This window comes from Myotis yumanensis, unplaced genomic scaffold (assembly GCF_028538775.1).
Source record: "Myotis yumanensis isolate MYYU_CA2020_CCGP unplaced genomic scaffold, mMyoYum1.0.hap1 SCAF_2, whole genome shotgun sequence".
Taxonomy (NCBI): Eukaryota; Metazoa; Chordata; class Mammalia; order Chiroptera; family Vespertilionidae; genus Myotis; species Myotis yumanensis.
The window spans coordinates 27615949-27632108 of record NW_027223753.1 but is presented as its reverse complement, the minus strand read 5'-3'; the positions used below and the strand labels follow the sequence as shown (position 1 = coordinate 27632108).

Sequence of the window (16160 nt, the reverse complement as noted above, 5' to 3'; positions counted from 1 at the left end):
CCATCCCTGCACCTTTCGTTTGGACATAGGATCCTGCCTTCACAGCCCTAGGGGGGAAGGCCCCCCACCCCACAACCCTAATTTCTTACCCTTAGCAGTGGGCTGCAGCTCTTCCTCCTGTAGGTGGTTCAGAATTTCCTCAAGGTTCTTCCCAGTCTCCACAAAGGATGGGCGCAGTTTGGGGTCCATCTGTAGTTATCCACAGCAGCAATTAGCCCTGCCCTCCTACCTTCCACCCACAAGGATAGCATTTTAGTCTGTTTCTAGCATCTTTTAAGACTCAGATGTGCAGCTAAGAGACCTTTTCTGAAGGCCGCAGACCCTGAGGATGATTCCCAGAGCTAAGGTCAAGGAAGATGCTATCGTCTAATACCCTCCCGTCTCAGTAATCTTTCTGTGCCTTACCCTCTTTTGGCACAGAACCCTCCAACAGGTTATGCTCACATTGGTTTGTTCTTTCTTGAGTTCTGCTGCTAATGTGTTTCTCGAGATTACCTAGACAAAGCCCATCTACTCCTTGGTCATAACAGGTAAGTCAAGCTCAGAATAAAATGAAAGCTAACAAGAGCCTTTCCCATCAGCCTTAGGACCAGCTGGATCCACAGTCTAAAACCTGACCAGAGCTCCACCAACACCCAAGGCAAGGGGTGGTGGGTCTACCCTGCAGGCTGAGGAGCAGATATTACAAAGCAATTTTCCTTTATTTGGTCCAGGGCTCTGGAGAGTCTGGCAGGCCTCCAGAGGAGGAGCCATGAGCATTGTCATTCATCAGTGAAAATGAGGCCCCTCATTAGGCTAATTAGGCTCTTTCTACAGTTCTAACCAGGTAAACCCAGCCCCTGACCAAAGCTGGGGGCAGGAGGATACACTCACATTACAGCAGTTGAAGGTAAGCTGCAAAAAGTCTGGGGGACAGTCTCCCACCATGTGCTGGAAAGCGTCATAGTCCAGCCCGAAGTTCTGTGAATGGGTGTTGGGGGGGAGGGAACAGAGGACATGGGTAGACAGGTCATTAATCCCTCCATCCATCCTGGCTTGCTCAGAAGGAGAGGCTGGGAATTGCCCCTGCGAAGTAGCCACATATACTAAGTTCCAGCAACTCCACCCCAAGAACAAAATGGTTCCACAGCCTCAAAAGCAGCCCCACCCCAGTGGCACTGATCCCCATGCCTGCAGCTCACCTCTGTGCGGGGAAGATAGTCCGGATCAGCCTGGATACGGGCGATGATCTCACAGAGGATGATACCATAGGAGAATACGTCCGCCTGATGGGTAGTGAGACCTCAGTTTCCCTTTCAGTGGGCTGAGAAGTGAGGTTTCTGCCCCTCATGTCCACAGCCCAGGCCTAGACTCTACTGCCCATATTTCATTCACTGGGTAGCTGCCAGGTACCAGCCCTGCTCTTGGTTGTAGATCCTCCCCTAAACATAAAGGGTGATCCTGGACACTGCTAAGAGTGGATTCTAAGGACAACCAAGCCTTGGGACCCCCAGACTCACCTTCTCATTGTAGGGCTCATCACGGAGAACTTCAGGTGCCATCCAGAAGGGTGAGCCCACCACAGCCAGCTTCTCCCTCCCCATGCTGTAGGGTGAGATGATATAAAAAATGAGCTTGCTACTGGCTGGTATAATAGGATATCTGAATATTGGGAATTCTTCTCCCCCAAGGATGGGTATAGACGAGGAATTACCAAATTTAGGGAGCTGAGGTTGAGCTGTGACCAAGTCCTGGCCTCTGGGGAGGAAGCAGGAGTGTTTTGGGGTGTTTGTTTGTTTGCCTTAGTTGCTTCTGTAACCCCAGTACCCATTAGGGCTACTCACCTGACATCAGGGATCTTCTCAGCCAGGCCAAAGTCACCTACCACCGCAGAGTAACCATTTTCATCCCTCTTTATCAGGCAGTTCTAGGGTTCCCAAAGAAGAAGACAGTGTGGCTCAGAAGTGGGGACCAGCTATTCATAAAATTACCATGACAGCCATGTGAGATGAGGTAGGCCTGGATCTTGAGTGGTTGCCCTAGGATTCGTATTACGCTCCAAACACAAATACTTATCTTTACTTTCTATGTGCCAGGCAAGGTTCTAACGGCCAGAGATACCTCAACAAACAGAAACCCCTGTCTTCTTGGAGCTAACAATCTAGTGAGGAAGACAATCAGGCCCCTGGCTTCCCTCTTCAAAATGTACAGACCAAAGACCTTGCCAAGAAATACAAGCATAGAACAAGTCTCCAAACATAAACTAACTTTCATTGCCCACAGGATCACAAATAACCTCCTCTCTGGTATTAAAAGTCTATGATCTGGCTCTAAACCAATTGCCTACCCCCCACCAGCTCCTGTCTGCCCCTGATGCCCGACTGCACACATCTTCATCCAGACTTTCATAGACATGCTTGACTTGTGAAGCCTGAACAGGGCCTTCAAGCCCTGTTCAGATATCCCATTACACCAGCCAGTGGCAAGGTCATGCTTATACCGTTCTGTTCCATTTGGTGTTCTCCCAATTCTCCTTTTCACCTCAAAATGTTATGTTTTAAGGCAAGATACCTTTCCAGTCCTATCCTCTCCAGCTCTCATCTTTATTTCTTTCTCATTTCAACTCCTTTAACTCCTCCTCTATGCCACTTCCTCTTAAAGTCTAGCAGGCTATCAGCTCCTCAGGAGCAAGTTCTGGTTCCTCACAGTATTCAACTCATAAGAGAGGCTCAGGTCATGCTCACTAAACAACTGCTACTGTCTCCAGAAAAAAGGATAAACCCAAACAGCTTGTAAATAAATACAAAGCAACAAACTCTCCTCAAATAGTTGCATTCAAAATAGTCCTACACCACTCTGCTCTACCCATTTTCTCCAGAGGCAGCAGAGAGTAGGGATCCTTGGCTCACAGGGACATTTCTGGGGCCAGCAAGGCCCTATCTGACCCAAACCAGCCCTCCCTCCTCCTCACCAGCCTTGGCATCTAGGTACAAATCACTTCCTTACTCTGACCTTGATGCAATTACACTATATTCTCTTTTTCCATGAAGTAGAATAAGCTTGTGATTTCATCACATCCTCTCCTGCCCTGGATACCAGGGAGACACGTATCATTTCTAGCGTTCAAGTAGGAGCATCCTTGTGCCTGTCCTGGTGTTAGCCCTCCCATCAGTCCTGCTGGCTCAGCCTCCCCCAGCTCATTGACTTGGAATGTCTTTGGGGCCCTAAGCCAGTGTGACTATTAGACAGCCAAAGCCCAGGCTTAGGGCACTGGTCTGTGAGGCAGCTCAGATCTGTCACCTATTTCTCTCTCCTCCTATTTCACTAACAGCTCGGGCTCCTTTCTCCAAGGCTCAGTCTAAAGTCCTTTTTACTATTTGTTTTATAGCCCTCAGAAACAACCTTGTTAAATACAGCTTGGGAGCAGCAAATAAGGAACAGAGTTTGGCCACAGTGCACTGCCTTGTCAAAGCTGTTCCGTTTCTGCTCCATCTTCACATTCATGGAGACCTGCTCATTCACTGCAAATCACCCATCAGGAGTAAGTGACTTCACAGTAGCTTCTCTGAGCGGCTGAGAAATGGCTAAGGCAGGGATGATCAGAGCCTTACAAAATGGGGTGAGGTGGCATCTGCCCTGGTCTGCAATGTGACCACTGTCCCTCTTAAAGCTCATTCACAGCCACTAACCAGGCATTAGAGCCGAAGACAAAGATGGGATACTGAAAACCAAAAGAACCAAATTTTAGGAGTCTGAATCTGAGGTGATAAACAAAATGGGGAGGAACTCTGGCCAGAATTAGCCCCTAGGGTTTTCCAACAAACTCCTGGGCCTGCCCTTAAAAGGGCCCAGGCTAGTGAGGTTTGTCTGGCAACACCTGCTGTTTTTATTTCCTTATCTCTCATTCTTTTTTTTTTCCTAAGTTCACATCAGAAGGGTAATGTGCCAAAGTCATAATAAGGTTTGTGAGAAGCACATCTCACACAATTATCATGACTATGAATCTCCCATTAATTCTTCACTGATTTCTGATAGAAATATTATTATGAAAGATCCCAATAAGTTCTATTACTTGATCTTCCTGCTGTTGACACTGCTGGTCACTTCCATCAGTGTTTTTAGGTATCAATCAGGAATTGTGTTAGTACTAGGCATGTAGAGAATAATCAGTTGTGGTACTGGAGCTAAGAGATTAGCTATTAGAGGCTAGATCAGGGGTGGGCAAACTTTTTGACTCGAGGGCCACAATGGGTTCTTAAACTGGACCGGAGGGCCGGAACAAAAGCATGGATGGAGTGTTTGTGTGAACTAATATAAATTCAAAGTAAACATCATTACATAAAAGGGTACGGTCTTTTTTTTTTTTTTTAGTTTTATTCATTTCAAACGGGCTGGATCCGGCCCGCGGGCCGTAGTTTGCCCATGGCTGGGCTAGTTAGAGGCTATTCCTTTCGTTTTAATTTATTTTTTTCAGAGAGAAAGGGGGAGGGAGAGGGAGAGAGATAGAAACATCAGTGATGAGAGAATCATCAATTGGCTGCCTCCTGCAGATTAAGCCCAAAACCCCAGGCCTGTGCCCTGACCAGGAATTGAACTGTGACCTCCTGGTTCACAGGTTGACACTCAACCACTGAGCCACTCCCATTCCTTTTTTTTTTTTTTAACATATTTTATTGATTTTTTACAGAGAGGAAGGGAGAGGGATTAGAGAGTTAGAAACATTGATGAGAGAGAAACATCGATCAGCTGCCTCCTGCACACTCCCTGCTGGGGATGTGCCCTCAACCAAGGTACATGCCCTTGACCAGAATTGAACCCGGGACCTTTGAGTCTGCAGGCCGATGCTCTATCCACTGAGCCAAACCGGTTAGAGCTCCCATTCCTTTTTTATTCTTCTCTTCTGGCTTTTTCTTTTTTAATGTTTTTATTGATTTTAGAGAGAGAGGGAGAGAGAGAGAAACATTGATTAGTTGCCTTCTGCATGCACCCGACTGGGGGATCAAGCCCCCAACCTGAGCATTTACCCTGATGGGAATCGCACTAGCAACCAGCAACCTTTTGGTGCACAGGCCAACCAACGCTCAACCAGCTGAGCTACACTGGCCAGGCGCTCCTGGCTTCTATGACAACTATAATTCTGGATTTCCTTGTCTATCTTTGGCTATTCTGCAGACTACACTGCAGGCTTTTCTTCCCATCCGATGAGGATGATTGCTTTCAGGGTTTTATGAAAGCAATTGTGGGCCTACAGCTCTGCTGTAGGAAGATAATAGGCCTACAGCTCTTGTGCTCTTTTGCGGAGGCTATCCTACATTTCTTTTCTAATTACCATCTTTGTGCTCATGGCTCCCAAATGTATGTCCTCAACCCTGACCTTGATCCTCAAGCTGCAGATTTAGACAGCCCGTCTATTTCTGGACAAATTCTGGATTGCCATGTTGAATTACACACATGCAAACCTGAACTCAACTTTTCTCCCAAGAACTAAAACTCAAGCTATTTTTTTTTTTTTTATGTCAGCTGGTACTGCCTTTTTTCCATTCAGTTTGCTAAGCTAGAAACCTGGGATTTATCTTAGATTTTTACTCTTACTCCAACTAATTTTCTCTTCGAAATGTTTTTCTTTTTTTTTTTTTTTTTTTTTTAATTTTAATTTTTATTTTTTTTTCCGCTAAAAGTATTACAAAGTGTATTACATAAGTGTCCTTTTTTCCCCCCCGCCCTTGACAGACCCCTGCCCTCCCTTACCCCCCAGTGTCTTATGTCCATTAGTTATGGTTATATGGATGCATACCAGTCCTTCGGTTGATCTCTTAATCCCCTCCCTCCTCCCCCCCAACCCTCCCTGGCCTTCCCACTGCAGTTTGACAATCAGTTTGAGGCAGCTCTGCCTCTGTATCTATTATTGTTCAAAAGTTTGTAATGGTCTTTATTATCCATGAATGAGTGAGATCATGTTCGAAATGTTTTTCAAATCAGTCCCTCCCTCTTCATCCTTATTACTATTGCTCTAGTTCAGGTCCTCTTCATTCCTCCCCTGAATATTGCAATACTCTTCTAACTTGGTCCAGGCTTGATCTCCATAATCCACCTTTCTCATTCCTGCCAGCATGATCTTCATAAAATGCAAACCTAACTGTGATACTCCCCTATTTAAAAGCCAGCAAATTATATGATTCCATTTATATGAAATGTCCAGAATAAGGAAACCCATAGAAACTAAAAATAGATTAGTGGTTGCCAAGGGCTGAAGGGAGAGGGGAATAGGTTAAGGGGGGTTTCTTTTTGGAATGATGAAAAGTTCTGAAATTAGATAGTGGTGTTGGTTGAATATACTAAAAACCACTTAATGCCTGGGCCAGTGTAGTTCAGTGGTTGAGCATCAACCTATGAACCAGGAGGTCATGATTGATTCCCAGTCAGGGCACATGTCCGGGTTGCAGGCTCAATCCCCAGTAGGGGGCATGCAGGAGGCAACTGATCAATGATTCCCTCTCATCATTGATGTTTCTATTTCTCTCTCCCTCTTCCTTCCTCTCTGAAATCAATAAAAATCTATTTAAAAACAAAAAACTGGGCCAGAGTAGACACCTGAGAGCACTTCCTGAGGTCTCCAAGAGCAACTGCAGAGTCACTATTGGCACCGAATAAAACCAACACAGCACAGGGAGGCCAGAGACTGAACTGCCCTCCTAAATGCCCCAGAGACTGTTTAAGTCTCTCGGAAGATTATCTGGTTTGCTGTCCCATCTCTTGCCCTCCATCCCACCATGGGATCCCATAGCTCTTATGTACTAATCTGCTCACGTATCTGTCTCCTCAACTAGTCTAAAAGCCCAAGAACAAAAAAATAAAATAAAAGCCCAAGGATGGTACAGATTGTGTTCCAGTAATTTCTATGTCCCTGATACTATGTTCTCTAATAATAGCACAGTATAAATGATTTTCAAAAGCTATTGATGAATCTCATTATAAAAACGACTATAGGGTGCCCTGATAGACACACACTACTCCCTCCAGCATTCAGCTTTGTTCCTAATTCATGCTCTCTTCAGTCTCTGAAAATGGACATTTTCTGTTCCTAGCTGTTGCATAGTACAGCCTAAGACCATAGTGGGAAAGGCTTTTCACTCAGATGGATTCACCAGAGTGGCTCCTATGGAGTCAATGAAGTAATACATATATACAAAATCTAACAACCAAGAATAGAGCTACAATTCACAATTCATACTCCTAGGGGTAACCAAATGCAGTGGTGCTTGCCCGACTCAGGGCAGTAATGGTAATAAGCAGAAACAAACTGCTTTCTCAGCTGCCTCTGAGAGCCAAGACTTGTGCACAGTTGTACTAGCTTCTCTTAGAGCCACAGGTAAAAGCCGGTGTGTGGTTATTGTCACTTCTTGATGGCTCAAGAACTGAATAGTTTTAAAGCCACATTACCTCCCACATTGCCTCCCACTTCCTTCTAAGTAAACTATCAGTATCACCACTGCACAAAACTGTATCAGACGATTTCTTAGAAGTAATTACAAAATTAGATTGAACAGCTACCTCTGAAAGCAGTACTACAGTAACCACTGGGATGTGAACCTTGCAAAGGCAATACTACTTTCAGGAGCTGCTCTGATAGGAACTAGGGATCTGTGCTTCTATCACAGGCTCAGGATCATCTGGAAAAAAGGTCCCAGTTCTCCAACTGTCCAGTCCTTGCAGGTACCGAGGAAGACAAAAACTTACTTCTCTGGGAGTACAGCCTGCTTTTGTTCTCTTTGCAAACTTTTTCTTATAACAATCTCCCTTACCCCTCATCCATGACAGAAGAGGTGTGGGAATGTGTATGCATGTATATGTGTGCACGTGTATATGTTGAGGATGGGGAATAAAAAGACTGCTATTCTTGGGCAGGTACAAAACTCCCATATACCTCCCTAGAAGACTTTAAACCAGCTCTTGGACATAAGTCATATTAGATGACTTGTATTTCCCACATCAATGATCAAACAGTATTATATATAAGTCTTGTCCCAGTGGTATCCTGGGCCACTTGGCCCTGTGGTGCCTGCCTGTAGCATGGCCAATTTCCTCTAAAAGCAACTGTTTTCTAACCTGGTCACACAGCAATTTGGACAGCAAGAGAATACTACAGAGACCAGCTAACACCAAAGAGAAACTGGCAGAATGGCAGAAACTCAATCACACACACAGAAAATGGGTCAATACATTATGGCCCTCAAAACCTGCACTCAAGTGACTAAAAATCTCCAAACTCCTGCTCTCAGTTAAGAGCTACTTCCTGGAGGCCATGAGCGAGAACAATAAGAGACAGGCTCCCACATTGTCTTGACTGCTGTCATCCTATTGGGCAAGAACCTCTTAACCCTCCTCATGCCATCTGCTCCTGCAACACACATATTCAGGATATTAAAGTAAAGCGTGAAGGTTCTCAAGATGTATGTGTTGCCTGGCTCGACACTGAAAGGTACCTGCTGTGAGCCGAGATTGGCTTTCTAAGGAATAGCTATATAGAGTATTAATTTGTATCCTCTGTGATTAAATGTTAAATCTATAAGAGAACTCTATCATTTCAAAGCTTATTAATGACTGGTTTCTTAACACCGCTTTCTTGGTAATGGAGGACAGTGTCGAGTGGTGCAAGGAAAGCCTTCATACCTTAGATGTGAGGTCCCGATGGAAAATGCCTTTGAAGTGAAGATAGCTGAGGCCCACTGCTATGTCATAGGCCAGTTTCACCCTCACAGTCCAGGGCAAGTACAGGTTACTGTCTAGCAACTGTTCCAGGTTTCCAGCGTTGATATACTGTAAAACAAGGAAAACCCAGCTACCATTTGTCAGGAATATAAGGCTGGTGGTGAAACCACTAGAGAGTAACACTTAGAAGAAAGAGACTGGATGTTTTGTTCATTGTTGTTTTTTTAGGTGACTGAGGGCTTATTCTACATCTATACACAAAGATACCTTTCTTTAAGGAGATCACAATCTATTAAGGGATACAGACAAACAACATTTGGTAAATGCTAAAATATAGCTTTGTACATGTACCACCACAGTGCTATGTAGCAAACAGAATAAAGTTACTAACTCAATCTGAACATGTCAGAGAAAGCTGCACAAAGGAAATAAGGAGTCAAAAGGATAAGCTGGGGGAACATAAAAGAAACACAGTCCACACAAAGGGAGTAGCATATGCAAGATATAGGTTAAATGCATGATGCACATAGAAAACCAATTTACTCAATATGGCCAAAAGAAGCAGGTGAGGCTGATAATGCTTTGCTAAGATATATGGCAGTGGTTCTCAACCTTGGCTGCACATTAGAATCACCTTAGGATTTTTTAAAAATTCCCAAGTGATTCTAATGTGCAACCAAGGTTGAGAACCACTAATATATGGGCTTTACCTTGTCTACAGGGAATAAAAGAAAGTCTTTTAGACAAAATAACATTTATATTTGCTTTTAAAGAAAATACTATTTTAGCAATGGTATGATAGAATAGAGTGAAGAATATGGAAAAGGAAAAATAGAAGAGTATTGCAATAATCCTGGTGAAAGAAGGGTGTCTCAGTTAAGGCAATCGTGGAGGCAATGGAACAGAGCAAGATTCAAGATGTACTTAGAGCCCTGGCCGGTGTGGCTGTTGGTTGAGTGTCATCCCATGTACCAAGAGGTCAATAGTTCAATTCCCAGTCAGGGTAAATGGGGATCGAGACTGGGTTGTGGATAAGGGGCATGCAGGAGGCAGCCAATAGATGTTTCTCTCTCATTGATGCTTCTCTCTCTCCCTCTCTCCCTTCCTCTCTCTCTAAAATCAACAAAAACTTTTTTTTTTTTTTAAAGATGTACTTAGATGGAAGAGTAAAAAAACAAAACTTGAGCCCCAGCCAGTTTGGCTGAGTGGATAAAGCGTTGGCCTGCAGACTGAAGGGTCCAAGGTTCAGATTCCAGTCAAGGGCACATGCCTGGGTTTCAGGCTCGATCCCCAGTAGGAGGCATGCAGGAGTCAGCCAGTCAATGATTCTCTCTCATCATTGATGTTTCTATCTCTCTTTCTCCCTCTCCCTTCCTCTCTGAAGGCGATGTTGAGTTTAAAGGCTTGTGGAACAACCAAAGTGGAGGTGTCATATAGAGAGTTGTTTAAAGTTCAGGAACAAAGTTAGGCTAGACACTAAGATTTAAGAAGCAATAACATTGAGCTAAAGTAATCACTGAAGCCAAGGAATGTATGAAATTTCCCAGGGGTTAACATGTAAGGTGAGAAAAGAACATTTACAGAAGCAGGCAGGAAAAGAAGAACCAAGTAAGAATATCATCACAGAAGTCAAAGAAAGATAATACTCCAAAGAGGAAAAGACCAAAAGTATCAAGTAAGATGAGCATTAAAAGTATCTACAGAATTTATAACTAAGTCACTGGCATCCATGGCCAGAGCAGTTTCAGTAAAGTGATTAAGACCAGAGTAAGAGCCAAGTGAGTAGGAGAGAAAACTATGGAGAAAGTTTGTGAAGATGTACTCTTTTAAGAAATCTGGCTGTTTGTCATTCCTACATACCCATGAAGGGCTGTTTTGATTTTTCTTTTTAAAAGAATAAATAAGTGCCCGGCTGGTGTGGCTCAGTGGTTGAGTGTCGACCTATAAACCAGGAGGTCACAGTTCAATTCCCGGTCAGGGCACATGTCCAGGTTGCAGGCTTGATCCCTAGTGGAGGATGTGCAGGAGGCAGCTGATCAATGATTCTCTCTCATCATTGATGTTTCTCTCTCTCTTTCTCCTTCTCCTTTCCTCTCTGAAATCAAAAATATTTTTAAAAAGAGCAAATAAGCATTTATATGGAGATGATGATAATAACAGCAGCTAATAGTTATTTATATGTGCTTACTTTGTGCCAGGCACTATTCTAAGAACTTAAAATTATCTCATTCACTGCATATAACCCTATGAGGTAAAGTATACTATTATCCTCATTTGACAAAAGGCATTTACACGTTAACAAACTTGCTCAAGGTTACCCAGTTATTAAGGAGCAGAGCCAGGGTTCAAGCCCAGGCAGCCTGGCTCCAGCATCCATATACTTTACCACTACATTACACCTCAGAGGTAGGAGACCGCAGTACCCAAATCAGAGAGCCTCATGCAAAACAGGAGCTCAAAGTTTTTTGCCAATTAGGTTAATGAATTTATTCAAACCTCACATGATTTGGTATTATCTCCCTCCTCCTTCCAGGGGAGAAAATGGGGGAAAATTCCTCCAAGTCTAAATTAATCTCTTAATATCTACTATGGGGGGTATTATTGAATTTACAAAAGACCAGGGAACTTAATAGGATCGAGGGCAAGACATCTGAATTTTAGTCCAATTCTGCCTTTTTAAATATATTTCTTTTATTGATTTCAGAGAGGAAGGAAGAGGGAGAGAGATAGAAACATCAATGATGAGAGAGAATCATTGATTGGCTGCCTCCTGTACGCCCCCCACTGGGGATCGAGCCCACAACCCAGGCATGTGCCCTTGGCCAGAATCGAACTTGGGATCCTTCAGTCCACAGGCCGACACTCTATCCGCTGAGCCAAACTGGCTAGGGCGAATTCTGCCTTTTAATAGTCATTTAACTTTGGACAAGTCAACTAATAAAGCTATCCTTCAGTTTTCCCACCTATAAAGTAGGTGTGATCATTTCTGATCCATATAACTCACAATGTTATTATGAGAATCTAATACAAATATATGAAAGTGCTTAAAAAAAATTTAAGCCCTAGCCTGTTTGGCTCAGTGGACAGAGCACCGGCCTGCGGACTAAAGGGTCCCAGGTTCGATTCCGGTCAAGGGCACATGCCTGGGTTGTGGGCTCGGTCCCCAGTAGGGGGCCTGCAGAAGGCAGCTGATTAATGATTCTCTCATCATTGATGTTTCTATCTCTCTCTCCCTCTCCCTTCCTCTCTGAAATCAATAAAAATGTATTTAAAATTTTTTTTAAATGCCAATTAATCTGAGATTTTCTGATGTGGTAACATAAGCACCAAAAGAACCAGTTGGGGGCAGCACGATGCAGCACTTCAGATCCTTGGATGAGGCAGATCAGGTTTGGCAAGGCAGGGAGAATGGCTAAAAATACACCTAACTTCTCAAAAGGAAAACCTGCCAATCTGCTTCATCCTGCTTGATAATCCATCTTTGGAAATCTCAAAATGAGGCATACTGATGGCATTACACAGTGCCTTCCTTCATTTATTCACTGCAGTTGAATCTGTCGTTCACATATGAAGTGCTCATTTGCTAAGAAGAAACTGAACCTGCAAACTCCAAGCTACATGGAAGCAATAAAGCTGACACCTAATCATGCAGACAAATTCCTTTAGCTCTGAGAGTCAGAAAGATCTGAAGGGGTGGTGGTTCACTTGTTTGGCAGGGTGACACTGTAACATGGAAGGCCTGACCAGGAGTCACTCAGGTTTCCCATCTGAGGCCATGCAGAAAAGCTGACGTAAAGACTGTCTGTATGTGCACTATCTGTAGGCCAGACTAAGCCAGAACTTTGGATTCTGGTTCAGAGAAACACATTTACTCTCTTCAGCCATGTCTCTGAAGGCCTGAGAGATTCACAGACCAAGCCAGAGGATGGAGGGCAGAGAAGAAAGGTGAGACAAGGTGAGGAATCACACTGGCTAGGCTCTGAATTTTCCAGGCAAAATGGAAAAAGTACAGACCAGAGACGGAAACCAAATGAAGTTTATTGTTACAACCAATCTCTCTTGCTGGTCTTTGGTGAATACTCTGGTGGGGCTGATAAGTCTCTGGGCCTCAGAAACCACAACTTCTCAATGTCTCAAGACCTTTTGCAGCTATGAGGAAAGGAAGTTTGAGATCTGCCAACAAGGAAGATTTCTAAGTTGCTACACACTGTGTGCCCATTAGTTGGAACGTTTACTTCCCCATAGCAACTCCCAGTGCAGACTCAGCTGGTATGTCCTCTGAGCAAATCAGGGAAGCAGAGACAAGAGCAACTGCACTAGCACATTCAGCTTTCCCGGATGAGAATAACAGCTGCTTCGCTGTCTTTTTCTTCCAGACCAGTCCCTTGGGCAGCCCTACAAAACAACCTAGGGCAATGGCAATATATTTGCATAATTTACCAGAAAGAGAAGTTTTTACACTTTCCATTTCTTATTGTTCTTTTAAACTTTCAAGTTCAGAAAACTATAATATCAGCCACATGTTTTAGGTACTTCAATACCCCTCAGTGATTGTCCCTCAACTTCACCTACACCAAAACCTGCCTCTTCTCTTCATGATCTAATAAATATTAGAACAGAGTTCCTGCCATTTCATTTCTGTTTGATACTTGATTTCGTCAAAAAGACTCCTTTTCCTAGAAAGTGCTCAATAGATAAATGTATGTTTACTAAACAACATTACATATGCAAGAAATCATATGCCAACACCCTAAAAAAAAATACCAAAAGGACAGATAAGTGGATACTCAGTTCTCCACATAAGAATTATCAATTCAGGTTATTTCTAACAAACATTTACTGAGTACCCTTCCCCTTCCCACCACATCCATCTACATATATAAAAGCCAAGCAAGGCTAGAGATGGCCGTGGTTTAGGAGAACTCGATTCGGGAACGGGTGGTGGCTCCACCTGGGGATTCCTGAGGCCGTGTTTGTGGAAGATGTGGATTCCTACATGAAACAGCCTGGGAATGAGACTGTGGATACAGTGCTAAAGAAGTTGGATGAACAGTACCAGAAGTATAAGTTTATGGAACTCAACCTTGCTCAAAAGAAGGAGGCTAAAGGGTCAGATTCCTGAAATTAAGCAGACTTTAGAAATTCGGAAATACATGCAGAAGGAGTCCACCAATTCAATGGAGACCAGATTCTTACTGGCAGATAACCTGTATGGCAAAGCTTCAGTTCCTCCTACTACTAATAAAGTGTGTCTGTGGTTGGGGGCTAATGTAATGCTTGACTATGATATTGATGAAGCTCAGGCATCATTGAAAAAGAATTTAACCACTGCCACAAAGAATCTGGATTCTCTTAAGGAAGACCTTGATTTTCATTGAGATCCATTGACTGCCACTGAAGTCAATAGGGTCAGAGTTTATCATTGGGACGTAAAAAGAAGGAACAAAGATGATTCTACCAAGAACAAAGCATAATTCTGGCAATGAAAAATGTGGTTCATTTTTCTAAACATGTTTTTTTTAATATTCCAAAGTTTATTCTTAAAGGTTGACATTAGTTTGAACGTGTTTTTTTTGTTGTTGTTGTTGTTGTTTTTTTAAATATATTTTATTGATTTTTTACAGAGAGGAAGGGAGAGAGAGATAGAGAGTTAGAAACATCGAGAGAGAAACATCGACCAGCTGCCTCCTGCACATCTCCTACTGGGGATGTGCCCGCAACCCAGGTACATGCCCTCGACCGGAATCGAACCTGGGACCTTTCAGTCCGCAGGCCGATGCTCTATCCACTGAGCCAAACCGGTTTCGGCCGTGTTTGTTTTTTTTAAACAGTAAGAATGAATGACGATTAAAACTTTAAAAAGAGATAAACACCACACCATTTTATGTATTTATGAAAACAAAATTAGTTCCAAATATTTTATGGAATTAGCAGTTTTATTTATTTATTTTGCATTTCCAACATAGTAAGTAGAACTTTCATCATTTTTTTTTTGTTTGTTTATTGTAAGAAAAGTCTTCATTGAAATGGCTTGAAAATGGATGTATGCTGTGGAGGCTGAATTCTGGATACTTAGGCAGTTTACTTTTTCTTTTTATATGACTAATGGCCCGGTGCACAAAATTCATGCACATTAAAGGGGGGGATTAATTAGAGAAAATATTTTAATATTGCTATTTGCCCTTTCTCTATAATAGAAATGTCAAAGATGAAAATTAGTAAAATGTATATGAAAATCTTCTTCCTGTCAGAGTCTGGGGCGCGCTGCAGGACCCAGAGTCAAGTCCCCACACACCCACGGTGCCTCAAAATCATGTGAGACCCAGACCCAGCTGGCACCACCCCCATTGGGCGAGATCCAGACCCGGCCGGCCCAGCCCTTGTCAAGCCCCACCAGGTGGGGGTGCAGCCTCAGGGCCCACGTCAAGCCCCGCAGGGTGAGGGGTGCAGCCTCAGGTCCCCCATCAAGCCCTGCCGGGTGGTGGGCGCAGCCTCAGGTCCCCCATCAAGCCCTGCCGGGTGGTGGGCACAGCCTCAGGTCCCCAAGCGCATCCTCAGGGCCCCCAGGCCTGGCGCCGGGGCAAGGGGCACGCCTTGAGGTCCTCGTCAAGCCCCGCCGGGCGGGGGGCGTGGCCTGAGGTCCCCTGGCCCAGCACTGGGGTGGGAGGCATGGCCTGAGGTCCCCTGGCCCAGCACTGGGGTGGGGGGCACGGCCTCAGGTCCCCTGGCCCAATGCCGGGGCGGGGTTGCAGCCTGAGGTCCCGTCAAACCCCACGCAGAGGTGGGGGAGTTGGGGGGGCGCAGTCTCAGGTCCCTGCTGATTGCTCATTAAGGCTTGTTATGGAAACTAGCAGCCATCTTGTGTTACGGAAACACCCTCCCCATCTCCGCTGTGGGCGCAGCCATCTTGTGTTACAGAAACCTGCCCTCCCCCATCTCCACTGTGGGTGCAGCCATCTTTTGTGGTGGAGTGATGATCAATTTGCATATTCCCTCTTTATTATATAGGATGTTACTCTCACTTAAATATTTGCAAACTTGCTTTTTTTGGCACATGTGGGGCTTTATGGTCCTCTGTTGCTGTTATTTATTATACTATTCTGTACTTTACAGAAAATGGTCATTTACCTTCCTAAGTTTTTAGAGGGCTGTGAAGACAATACTTTTTCCTGTTCTCTGTCAGTGCACAGTGTCTTTGCAATGTCAACATAAGGGAGATTTCAGCCAACAAGAAATAACAAAATTACATCAGAAAGGATATATGGACCCCTATGTTCATAGCAGCACAATTCACCATAGCTAAGATTTGGAAACAGCCTAAGTGCCCATCAGCAGATGAGTGGATTAAAAAACTGTGGTACATCTACACAATGGAATACTATGCTTCGGTAAAAAAGAAGTTCTTACCATTTGCAACAGCATGGATGGAACTGGAGAGCATTATGCTAAGTGAAATAAGCCAGTCAGAGAAA

General features: G+C 44.0%; 1 protein-coding gene and 2 pseudogenes across 2 annotated transcripts in view; 1 reads left to right on the top strand and 2 right to left on the bottom strand.

Moving 5' to 3' along the window:
• Positions 1 to 16160, bottom strand: part of TESK2 (testis associated actin remodelling kinase 2) — a 125695-nt gene that overhangs the window by 1777 nt on the left and 107758 nt on the right. For both annotated transcript variants that reach the window (XM_070404879.1, XM_070404880.1), the window contains exons 5-10: positions 8650 to 8796; positions 1824 to 1906; positions 1500 to 1584; positions 1182 to 1265; positions 874 to 960; positions 90 to 189 (exon numbers count right to left, since the gene is read on the bottom strand). In XM_070404879.1, coding sequence (XP_070260980.1) covers positions 90 to 189; positions 874 to 960; positions 1182 to 1265; positions 1500 to 1584; positions 1824 to 1906; positions 8650 to 8796 — 586 coding nt within the window. The remainder of the gene's footprint in view (positions 1 to 89; positions 190 to 873; positions 961 to 1181; positions 1266 to 1499; positions 1585 to 1823; positions 1907 to 8649; positions 8797 to 16160) is intronic.
• LOC139004775 (small nucleolar RNA U13) lies at positions 3907 to 3994 on the bottom strand (annotated as a pseudogene).
• Positions 13625 to 14162, top strand: LOC139001739 (prefoldin subunit 3-like; annotated as a pseudogene).